The sequence below is a fragment of the Anguilla anguilla genome, chromosome 13 (genome assembly GCF_013347855.1).
Source record: "Anguilla anguilla isolate fAngAng1 chromosome 13, fAngAng1.pri, whole genome shotgun sequence".
Classification (NCBI taxonomy): Eukaryota; Metazoa; Chordata; class Actinopteri; order Anguilliformes; family Anguillidae; genus Anguilla; species Anguilla anguilla.
This window is the reverse complement of record NC_049213.1, coordinates 38185832-38198714: the sequence shown is the minus strand read 5'-3', so window position 1 is coordinate 38198714 and position 12883 is coordinate 38185832. Positions and strand designations below refer to the sequence as shown.

General features: G+C 39.8%; 1 protein-coding gene across 1 annotated transcript in view; it reads left to right on the top strand.

The window, feature by feature from the left end:
* LOC118211441 (hemicentin-1-like) overlaps positions 1 to 12883 on the top strand; it is a 202790-nt gene that overhangs the window by 121600 nt on the left and 68307 nt on the right. Inside the window, exons 41-48 of the mRNA XM_035388640.1 lie at positions 2745 to 3023; positions 3241 to 3516; positions 3743 to 4039; positions 4869 to 5138; positions 5419 to 5694; positions 6770 to 7051; positions 7264 to 7539; positions 7759 to 8055. Coding sequence (XP_035244531.1) covers positions 2745 to 3023; positions 3241 to 3516; positions 3743 to 4039; positions 4869 to 5138; positions 5419 to 5694; positions 6770 to 7051; positions 7264 to 7539; positions 7759 to 8055 — 2253 coding nt within the window. The remainder of the gene's footprint in view (positions 1 to 2744; positions 3024 to 3240; positions 3517 to 3742; positions 4040 to 4868; positions 5139 to 5418; positions 5695 to 6769; positions 7052 to 7263; positions 7540 to 7758; positions 8056 to 12883) is intronic.

Here is a 12883-nt window from a genome sequence, read left to right as displayed (position 1 = left end):
ATTGTATTTTTAAACCCACCAGGCATTTCTATCCATTCCACAACAAAATAAAATAAAAAAATCATCTTTTAGGTGAGAAAAAACTTCCACTTCCACTGGTGAGCGTCTATAACTTTCTCTCAGATGTATTGTTTATTTACAGCTATTCTGTCTCTTTGAAAACAAACTCCCAAGGGTTACATTTCAGCAGAGCCAGGATTATGCCTGTAGTCTAAAGGGCTCAAGTAGTAGCCATTTTATTGTGGACATGTCATTTTCAGACGTGATAAAAAAGGTGTGATGCAGGAGACGTTATACTGCTCTGTATTCTCCCTTGTATCTCATTTCCTGTCTCTAACTGCACGCTCATCTTGTGGGTAGATCATGGTCTTCATTACTTTCTCCTCTCATTGTGTAGTCACATTGCTGTAGGCTACGATCATAACCATAATATAATAAATAATTGAAAACAAGCAAACAAATAAATGCATAAATAAATATACTAATTCCAGAAAGGTATACACTATACATGAGTGAATGTGCAGGTTTGTGTCTGTGAGTACTTTTGAAGTGTTTATTTTTAACCTGGTTCCTGAGAAGTAGCTTTAACCACACCAGTGTCTGACCACAGCTGTATTACAAGAATGAGACACATCCACCAACAAAACCAGCAAGCGTTGCAGGGCTGTACCTCTTTGAGAAAGAGCAGGGGAGAGAAAGCTCAACATGTATGAGTTCGCCACAAGAACAGGTGAGTTTTTCCATTCTGTCTTTCTTATAGTGAATTAAAACAAGAAGGAATCACACTCAGAATCAGAATAACATTATGAAAGATGCATTCTAGGTGTGAATGAGTCACCATGCATCACTGTGTGAATAAGAACATTGTCATGTTCGGTGGAAGTAATATAATTTAGCCAGAAAGTACATTTCTTTCTCATTTTTTGAACACAACCTGTTACATGTTTATGAAGTACTAATAACATGGCAAACTGGAGCGGATGGTATGCTATCTCCCTAAGTGTAGGTTTATAGGGTCCCCGTGCTTTCAAAGTGCTTTTCAGGCTTTACCATCAAAATAACTACGCTGAACACTGCCTCTCACTCCTACTTACAAATATTACCCTCTGTTCCCTTCTATACATCAATGACATAAGAAGGCTTTTGGCATTTCTTTTGTTTCTCTCTTGTTTTTGTGTTTCTGTGCACTACATTTGTGCTGCTGATTTGCTTTATTGGTAAAAAAAACTAAAACAAAAAAAAGCCCCTCATTTTAATTTTTTCCCCTCCAGTTGGACTGGTTGTCCTGATGTTCTTTGTACAAGAGGCAGGCAAGTATTTTTATTATTCACGTGCATCTTATTCATACTACTTTATCCATAAAGTGCATTTTATGGGAAACAAAGGGAATATTGAACAATGGAACAGAAGGTTTTAGCTTATTAATTGTACATTGTGCTTACACTACAAACTCAGCATCTGCTGTATCTTTGTGTCCCTCAAATATGAGCAAGTTTTCTTTCTTTTATTAAAATAAAACATGCCATTTTAATTTGAAACTAACTACACTGCTCTAACACGAATTCATTTTCAAGCAAATTTTGTGAAGTTGCCAATCAATAAGTAAACATTGGCTGTTTGTGAACATTTTTGCCTGCTGTTAGTTAATGTTGAATACATGTTTTAGGAAGCCATTTCACATCCTTTGTTTTCACTGGGATAATATTTCTTCTCTAGAGACCAGAGCTCGGATTGTCCTGACTGTTGATCCGCAGAGGTCAAATGTGTGGTCAGGGGAGACTGTGCGTCTTACCTGTAAGGTTGAGGATTCAGATCCATTCATCCGATGGGAATATTCCTGGAAGAAGCTAAGAGAAGCTAAAGAGACCACACTCTCCTCCTATACTGGAGAAGGATTCTCTACTTACACCCTGAGTCGTGTGATTGAGTCTGACAGTGCTCTGTATTGGTGTGAAGCAAAGACTGAAAATCGCAAGATAATCAGCTCTCCACATACTCTGACAGTGACATGTAAGACAAGATATTAGCATTTTACTTGCAGAATATACTTCACTTCAAAGAGATGTATATTTAGAAAATCGTATTTCAGTTTTTTTGATGAGCAACAGAACCTCTTAAATTCAAAGATGTGAAAAAAAAACTGTAGAGCAAGAGTAGCGTGTATACAGGAGAACAGAACGAACATGCTAACATATTAGTGATTGAAAAGGAAGTGAGTTTGTCAGGCTGTCTTCATTGGGCTGCCTGTTCACATTGATGCTCCTAAAGTGTAACCACATTCTAATTGTGCGCACTGCAGTTGAAGGCACGTGATTGTGACTAAAAGCCAGCATTTGCAGTAATGCATTTGTAAGTTAAGGGCAAAAATAAATTACTTTGTAGTCCACATCTTTCTTAATAATCTGGAATATGCACATGTAGTTCTTCCTGTTACTTCACTGTTTTTAGCATGCCTTATTACGCTCTTGTGACTGTAAAATTGGCACAGAGACAGTTGAAGCTTCATTATAACTAATTGTGTTTATATTTTGATGCTTGGTGGATTCGATTAAACAGGGCACTTTGCACAATTAAAATTTTACAAAGGAAAATGAAAATTTATGTCGCCTAAGAAATGTTCACTGATTTATTAATACATGTACCGGGAAGATTCCTGAATGCCTGCTGAAAAAAAGAAAAAAAAATTCTGAGGAAGTGAAGTTCTTTGTCCCTGTGCTGGGTTTGATTGTGTCCTGTACTGGCAGCTCTACAATCTTCTGTGATAACTCTGAACCCTGCATGGAGGAAGTTCTATCCCACTGAGAAAGTGACTCTCAAATGTGAGATTCAGTCCCATCAGGCTGGGTGGAGTTATCTGTGGTACAGAGATGGAGCCCCTATCAACATTGCGCTCTCCAGAGGAAATGAGTACACAATCCCGGCTCTAGATCAGTCACACAGTGGAATATACTCCTGCAGAGGAGGAACACCAGGAAGCCCTGTTTACACTGAAAAGAGCAAAGATGTGACTCTGACTGTAGATGGTGAGTAATGTTGTTGTGTTGTGAGAGCTAGCTAGACATATATTAATGCTTATTTAAAAGTTCAATAATTAATATCCAGCATTTGCAAATGATTTTTTTTGTTACCTTTGTAATATTATATAGAAAGTTGTCGACTGACAGGCATCAGCAATCCATAAAAAGCAGGTATTCCTGTGACTCCATCTTCATCTTGTACTTTGTTTCCTGGTCTGTCCAGCACTCCCACCCGTGGTTCTGACTCTACAGACTGGATGGACAAACATCTTTAACAGAGAGAGAGCGACTCTGCACTGTGACATTCAGGACCCCTCTCCTGTGTGGATACATAAATGGTACAGAGATGGACGAGAACTTCCTGTGGACATGAATGAGGACACCTATGAGATCCTGTCTGCTGCTCAATCAGACGCAGGAACATACTCATGTCAAGGACAACATAAGGAAAGAGTACTTTATACTGGCAGCAGCAATATGGTTGCACTCAAAGTTAACGGTAAGATCTCATTTATTACATAATGATACAAATGTAATAATTAAAATGTAGTATTTCGATTTATGCTAAATTTTTTACTTTAAATGTAATGTTGTGGATTGTTCTTTGTGGCCTGTTTATTAGGGTTAGTTTCTTAAAGTAGCATCTGAAATGTATGTTCACCCCCCCACCAACAATATTAAATAATGTGTTTTAACCTGCGGGTAAAATTATACCTGTTTTGTAGGGGAGGCCCCCAAACCCCTGCTGACTCTGGAGCCCCCCAGTGGAGAGATCCTCACAGGAGATACAGTGACCCTGAGCTGTAAGGCTGGCACTGATCCTGCTGGCTGGGAGTATCTCTGGTTCAAAAAAACACGGGGAGCAGCACTGACCAGCACTGACTCCAGCAGCACTGATGGGTCCAGTTACACCATCCGCTCTGCTGCAGTTTCACATGGTGGAGAGTACTGGTGCCAAGCATGGAGAGGGAAACCCCCTTTCTACACACTGTACAGTGACTCTCTCCAGCTCAGCATATCTGGTAACATAAGAAATACATTTCACTGCTTTTTATCAATCTAGTATCTGATACAGCTAATAATTCTGTAATGTTATTTAATGTTACTTTTACAGTTCACCTTCACCTGGTACAACTAAAATAAAATGAATCGTAGTGCCATTACTGTACATGCATACAAACGCACATGAGCACATGCATGTCTACACACACAGACACACACATACAAAAACAAAATAAATAATATTTTCATTGTACTTGCATACAAGCACAAATGCATAAACATTTGCTGTCTGAACATTTTTGCATGTTTTTTTGTATGATCGTAGTTGCCATTTCACTGTAATCAGGGCAACTGGTTTCTCTCTAGTAGCATTGAGTTCTTCCTGTAAGTTGTGGTGTAGTTTTATGACAGTTTCTCTTGCTACACAGCACAAGATATTTGTCTTCTGCCTTCTGAGTGTGTACTGAAAACTGCACCTGGAAATCTTAAAGCTGCTTTGCAATTCCTGACTGGGAATAATCTTTTTGCCTCAATGTTTACTTGACCTCGCACATTTAAGCTTAACTCTTTCTTTGCAAGGAGTTTTCTTGCAACTTAATGCCTATTTTACATGCATTACAGGCAAGTAAAATAGGCACTTCTCTCCCACCCCTCCACCTCTGACTGCACAATGATTAGACAGACTTCCAATAATTAATTAAATTGTAATTAAATCCAAATTAAGAATATTTTAAGAAAAGTCATGTCTAAGACTGTTTTTAAGTACAAGTCATATTTTTGTGTTATTGTAGATAGAAATCGAAAAATTTTTGTCCCAGTGCTGGGTTTGATTGTGTCCTGTACTGGCAGCTCCACCGCCTGCTGTGCTAACCCTGAACCCTGCATGGAGGAAGTTCTACCCCACTGAGAAAGTGACTCTCAAATGTGAGATTCAGTCCCGTCAGACTGGGTGGAGTTATCTGTGGTACAGAGATGGAGCCCCTATCAATAGCAAAGGAAATATGTTCACAATCCCTGCTTTAGCTGAGTCACACAGTGGAAGTTTCTCCTGCAGAGGGAAAATACCAGGAAGAGATGTTTACACTGAAATGACCAAAGATGTGACTCTGACTGTAGATGGTGAGTAATGTTTTTGTGCTGTGAAAATTACTTGTACCTAAATTTATATTCATGTATAAGAGTAATAATTTTCAGTGCTTGGAAATGACTCCTTTGTTCACTCTGTAACACTGTGTAGAAAGGTGTTGACAAAATCAATCAAGAAAGCTTGCATTTGCCATTGATCTTTTTTTACCATTTGTGTAAAAAGTTATGGACTGAAGAGTGTGAGCGCTCCACGTAAAACAGGTATTTCTGTGACTCCATCTTCATCTTGCTCTTTGTTTCCTGGTCTGCCCAGCACTCCCACCCGTGGTTCTGACTGTACAGACTGGATGGACAAACATCTTTAACACAGAGAGAGCAGCTCTGCGCTGTGACATTCAGGACCGCTCTCCTGTGTGGATGCATAAATGGTACAGAGATGGACGAGAACTTCCTGTGGGCACAGCTGAGGACACCTATGAGATCCTGTCTGCTGTTCAGTCAGACTCAGGGACATACACATGTAAAGGACAGCATAAGGAAAGAGTATGGTACACTGGCAGCAGCAATACGGTTGCACTCACAGTTAATGGTAAGCTGTCATGTATTACATAAAAATACAAATTTAATGTATAAAATCCAGTGGAAACACATTCTCTGGCATTATGAATCATGCTTCACTATCTGGCAGTCTGCCATACGAATCTGGGTTTGGCAGAATGCATCGTGCCAACTGTAAAGTTTGGTGGAGGAGGAATAATGGTCTGGGGCTGTTTTCCATGGGTTGGACTAGGCCCCTTAGATCCATTGAAGGGAAATCTTAATGCTACACCATGCAATGACATTCTAGAGAATTGTGTGCTTCCAACTTTATGGCAACAGTTTGGGGAAGGACCTTTCCCGTTTCCGCAAGCCAATGCCCCTGTGCACAAAGTATGGTCTATAAAGAAATTGTTTGCCGAGTTTGGTTTGGAAGAACTTGACTGGCCTGCACAGAGCACTGACCTCTACCCCATCACACATTGTTAGGATGAATTGGAATGCCGACTGCGAACCAGGCCTTAAGCGCAAAATCAGTGCCTGACCGCAGTAGTGCTTTTGTGACTGAATGGAAACAAATCCTTGCAGCCATGTTCCAAAATCTACTGGAAGGGGAGTGGAGACTGTTATAGCAGCAAATGGGGGTCTAACTACATGTTAATGTTCATGGTTTTGGAATGATATGTTCAACAAGTACATATGGATATCCACATACTTTTGGAAATGTAGCGTATCAACTGATTATTAGCCTATGTATTTCTTAATAATTTGGAGCACCCACATGTAGTTCTTCGTTACTTCACTATATTTTGCTTCATGCCTTTTTACGCTCTTATGACTGTAAAAATGGCACCGAGACAGATGGAGCTTCATTATAATTCATTTTCTTTATATTTTGACACTTAGTAGATGCCAGTAACCAAGGCACTTTGCAAAATTATTATTTTACTCTGTAAAATGAAATTTTTTGTCAGCTTAGACATTTTCACCGATTCGTGAATACATGTATCAGGAAGATTCCTGAACCCCTGCTGAAAAGACTGTGAAATGTATAAGAAAAAATACATTTCTGAGGAGGTGAAATTCTTTGTCCCAGTGCTGGTTTTGATTGTGTCCTGTACTGGCAGCTCCACCGCCTGCTATGCTAACCCTGAACCCTGCATGGAGGAAGTTCTACCCCACGGAGAAAGTGACTCTCAAATGTGAGATTCAGACCCGTCAGACTGGGTGGAGTTATCTGTGGTACAGAGATGGAGCCTCTTTCAACAGTGAGGACTCCAGTAGTGGAAATGAGTTCACAATCCCAGCTCTAGATCAGTCACACAGTGGAAAATACTCCTGCAGAGGGAAAATACCAGGAAGAGATGTTTACACTAACGTTAGCAACGATGTGACACTTAATGTAGATGGTGAGTAATGTTGTTGTGCTGTGAAAATAACTTTGACTTAAATTTATGTTCATGTATAAGAGTAATAATTTTCAGCATTTGCAAATGACTCATTTTTTTTAACTCTGTTATATTGTGTATTGTTATATAAGGTATTTACAAGAGCAATTGATGAAAAGAGGTATTCCTGTGACTCCATCTTCATCTTGCACTTTGTTTCCTGGTCTGTCCAGCACTCCCACCCGTGGTTCTGACTCTACAGACTGGATGGACAAACATCTTTAACAGAGAGAGAGCGGCTCTGCACTGTCTCATTCAGGACCGCTCTGCTGTGTGGATGCATAAATGGTACCGAGATGGACAAGAACTTCCTGTGGGCACAGCTGAGGACGCCTATGAGATCCTGTCTGCTGTTCAGTCAGATGCAGGAACATACACATGTAAAGGACAGCATAAGGAAAGAGTACTGTACACTGGCATCAGCAGTACAGTTGCACTCAAAGTTTCTGGTAAGATGTCATTTATTACATAACGATACAAATGTAATAATTAAAATTTAGCATTTCCATTTACTTTTATTGGTTAATGTTGTAATGTTGTGGCTTGTTCTTTGTGCAGGCCTGTTTATTATGTTGTGTTTTAATGTAGCATCTGAAATGTATGTTTACTCTGGTTTCCTGGTGTTTTAACCCGCGTGTGAAATTGTGAATTGTGAAACTGTTTTGTAGGGGAGGCCCCCAAACCCCTGCTGACTCTGGACCCCCCCAGTGGAGAGATCTTCACAGGAGATACAGTGACCCTAAGATGTAGGGTTGGCATAGATCATGTTGGCTGGGAGTATCTGTGGTACAAAGAAACACAGGGAGCAGCACTGACCAGCACTGACTCCAGCAGCACTGACGGGTCCAGTTGCACCATCCGCTCTGCTGCAGTTTCACATGGTGGAGAGTACTGGTGCCGAGCAGGGAGAGGGAGACCCGCTTTCTACACACCGTACAGTGACTCTCTCCAGCTCAGCATAACTGGTAACATAAGAAATACATTTTGCTGCTTTATTTCTCAGTCTAGTATATGATAAAGCAAATAATTCTGAAATGTTCTATACGGTATATGACCAAAAGTATCTGGACACTCTTTGGTCTGGGGATGTTTTTCATTGCTTGGGCTAGGCCCCTTAGTTCTACTGAAGGCTAATTTTAATTCTACAGAATACAATCACATTCTAGACTATTCTCTGCTTCCCCTACACTTTTGGGGAAGGCCCTTGCCTGTTTAAACATGACAATGCCACCAGGCAAACAGCGACATCGAAGTGCAAACATACGTGCACCAAATAAGTGATATTTTCAATCATGTTTTGGGCATGGCGTTTTGATGTATTATAATTTATAGTTGTGCACGATGCTCTAATCAACCATTTCCTAATCATTGTGGCGTTTCAGCTCGTCCTCAGGCTGTGCTGACTCTGGAGACTGCATGGACAGAGATCTTCAGGTCAGACAGTCTGACTCTGAGGTGTCAGGTTGAGGGGAGCTCTGCTTATTGGAACTACACGTGGTACAGAGACGGACGACATCTTCCACTGGACCCCAGGGCGGACAGACTCACACTCACCACTGGAAACGACTCTTACAGCAGTGAATATAAATGCAGAGGAAACAGAACAGGCCAACCGTCTTACACAGAGATCAGCGAAGGATTTAGAGAAAACAACATTGGTGAGTTCCACTCCTTTTGTCAGGCTATTAATGAAATGCGCCCCACCCAAGACCACTTCCTCCACCACCCTTCAAGCACTCGTGGTGAGTACAGTGTGTGACAGGAAATCACGCTATCTTGTTAGCAAAAGACTCAGTCAGCACTCCACAGTGCACCATGGTATTTTGTGCTTAAGGATAAGCAGTCGAAGCCAATCCATGCAGCCAATGTAGTTAAGCCATTACAGGTCATAATGCTGGTCATTTATAATGAGTTGCATGATTTTGGGTCCCTCCCTTTGTTTTGTGTTCCCTTGTCTGTCAGGCCTAAAGCGGAAAGTTCTGGTTTCTGTGGCCAGCTCAGTCTTGCTCGGACTCATCCTCACAGTCTTGGGCTGTGTTTGCCTGAGAATGAAAAGGAAGTTGGGTGAGTGTGATTTGTGCTACCAGCTCAATGCGTTTCTTTTACATAACAGGCATTTACCACAGCAATGTACAGAACTTCTGCATTTTTACATAGTTCCAATTTATTCAGCTGGATTCCATACTAAAGCAATCCAGGTTAAGTGCATTGATCAAGGGTACCTTTGACTGTGTGGTACTTTGAAATCAAACCTGCAAGTTTACAAGTGGAGCTCCTTCCCCATGGTACTACACTGCTACTGTATTCACTGTTCCACATTGGTCAACACATGTTGTGGAGAGTCCTCATTCAAACGACTTGGTTTTATATTGAGCACTGGAAATGTAGGAGTAGGGAAAACGTGCAATATGGGCTACAGACAGTATTATCTGAAGAACTGAACGTATTGTTTAAAGATGTATAGAAACAAAAATACAGAAAACTACCATTGTTTAAATTAACTGACTGCCTCTATCCCATGTGTGTGTGTATTCCACTGTGTTAAACAGCTTACAAGATGACACCACAGAATGACATGTTTTTGTCAAAGCCACCCACAGGTGAGAAATTTACTGTTTCCATTTCCCCTTGTTAATATTTCTGACCTGTTAGTGAGTCATTTTGTGCTGTGAATGCCTTTGTTTCACAGGAGACCCTTAAAAGATGAAGTCTGTCCACCCATCTAATCTTCACCGGAGAACCTACTTGTTGAATATCGCACTTACCTTTACAGACCACAATACCTTTGTCAGACCACACTTGTGTACAGTGTAGAGTATTGTGTACAGTTCTGGGGACTGTACTAGAACAAAGATATAAAGGAAATGGTTCAGAGAAGGGCAACCAAATTGGTTCCTGATATGAAAGATAAAAGCTAGAACGAGGGGATATAAATGGAAATTAGCAAAAGCCAAATTCCGCACAGACATTAGAAAGTATTTTTTCACACAGGCAGTAAATAGTCACTGTGTGGAATAGTTTGCCGTGTCATGTAGTCGTGGCAGAAACTCTGGGGGTTCTCAAGGCCAGGTTTGATATGGTGCTAGATGCCATCTAGTTTGTAGGTAACCCGAGCACCAAGTACACTTTAGTGGTAGGAAAATGGCGAGCACTGTTGGGGTGAATGGCCAGTTATGTTATGTTACTTTTGTTATGTTACGTCTTACAATGTGTATTTCAGAATACCTGTATGGGGACCGTGAACATGACAGTAATGAAGAACAATCCACTGAGGCAAATGGTATTTCATAATTTATGATGTATTGTTAGACCATTTTATTAAAAAAAGGTCTTTTCATAATGAACCTTTACTTCAGGTTCTGATACCACAAATCTTTCTGAGCATAGATATTGTTTCCTGTTTGGGAAGAAAATCCAATGACAAAAAAAGGCATTGTCCCTCATTCACCTTTGAGTACACAATTATAAAATGAATTTGGTTTGAATGTGGTTTTTGATAAATTAGTACTTATATGCAAAAAGGTATTACTGAATTCAATTCATTTTTACAGCATACCAGTGAATTGACCATTCATTTTGTAATTTAGTGCCTTTTTCTCAGAATGTTTTGTTATTTAATTCATTATATTTATATTGTATTTGTAGCTGCTTGCAGCATTGAACTTTATTCTATTCTGGACCTGAAAACAAAGACTGAAGGTACTATCTTTATCCAATTCTTTCTTTGTTTTAATTTTATTTTTAATTGATGCTAATTCAAAATGTAATGCATAATCATTATCTGTAGATGCATGACTATGTGACTTGGTTGCCTGAATACATTTTTACATTTTGATATATGCCAGTTCAACGAGTTTGCTTCCATAATGACTGACACTTATGTCAACATGTATATTCCTTAATACTTTTTCACTTTTTTTACTTTTTTTGTATATTCCTTAATACTTTCATAGTACTCCCACCAAAACAGAATCCAGAAGATCTCACATCATTCAAAGGTACTGCGATGCACTGTAAACTCGGCTTGGCTGTATTTTGATGATTTGGTTTGCCCATATTTCTCTTTGTGATATTGCTTCTCTGAATCTGTAGTTGTGACTATTTCTCATTTGTTTTAGCTGGCCAGTGAAGAGAAAATCATCTTGCTCTGGACCAGCGCAGATGGCTGTGATCGCAAAGGAAAGAATGAGGATTTTATGTAATGAAGGAAAATGTCATTTTCATACATTAAATAAAAGATGTGTCACTGTAGGTGTATCCAAAGCACTGATCCCAGAGTACACGGCTTACCTTTATGTTGGGGACATGTGCTTGATTTTATTTCAGCTTAAAAGCTTTTATTTGTGCTTTTTTTATTTATATCTTACGACATACATAGTTTGATTGTATCCTAATTTTTATTTTTTCTTAAAATTTAACCATATGTGTGATATTCTTTACATAATGACAGGAGAAATTTAATCTAAATTGTAACCCCCAGGTAACTGAAATCTTGCCGATGTTTTTCTTGCCCAATGCATCTAAAAGTTTTTGTCAAGCTAAATCAATGTGGTTTTTTAATGTTGTAAATTACTCTGCATTCTAGTAGGAATATTCAGAATACTGATGATCACCTATGTAAGAAACCCCTCAGATACACCAAACAAGTCACCAACAGAACTTACAACATCAAGGTCGCCAACTGTAAGATACCCCTCTGCAAACCAAACCGCAGAAGTATCTGAGTGGCAAAGGAATGCATGTAGTTTTACTGCAACAGGATTAATTTAATGTTATCTTGATTACATAGTGTTTTAACCTTTCCTCTGGGCTAACGGTTAGGTATAGACAAAGGAGACTGCTGTCCACCAGTAGTGTGGCTCAATACGGATCGCTGTCTATCTTGGTTGATGTGGAGGTGACTTGCTTGTGTAGCCTGCATAAATACATTGTGTATCCTGCTATGACACTAGTGTACAGGTGAGTGACTGCAGGGTGCAGATATCCTGGGATCTAAGTGTTAGAACCTTAAAACGGCTGGGTGTGCAGTGGTAAGAGTCAAAGAGGAACGTCAGGTTAAAATGAATGCAGTTTATTGTTTAGTAATAATAACAATATTCAATTGTGCAAAATGTGAGTGGTGAAATGTCTGTACGCATATGCATATGCGCAGGAGACTGTTGACAAGTCTCTCTGAACCATTGCTCTTCTCTCTTTATATAAATAGATATATACTACAGGCCTATTTCTAAATTACCTTTTATAGCTAAGGTCTTTGAACAAGTGGTTGCTAAGCAGCTAACAGCTGTCTTTGGTGAGCACAACATTTTAGAGAAGTTTCAGTCTGGCTTCCGTCGGTTGCACTGAACAGAAACAGCTCTTCTCAGAGTATCAAATGATCTGCTAATGAAGGGTGATGCAGGAGAATGTTCTGTATTGGTTCTGTTAGATCTCAGGTCTGCTTTTGATATGGTGGACCACCGTATTTTGATTGAGAGGCTCAGGCAGTGGGTGGGTATTTCTGGATCAGCTTTGGATTGGTTTTCCTCGTACCTGTCGGACAGGACTTTCTCGGTTACAGTCCATAATTATGTCTCATCAGCTGAATCTCTTTTTTGTGGTGTTCCCCAAGGTTCTGTCCTAGGCCCGCTGCTGTTTATAATGTACTTGCTTCCTCTCGGGCAGATAATAAGCAATTTTAATGATATATCCTTCTATTGTTATGCGGACGATATTCAATTATACTTTTCGTTTAAGCCTCAGAATGTTTCAAGACTGGCTGTTCTACTGAATTGGCTCGACTCTGTAAAAGAT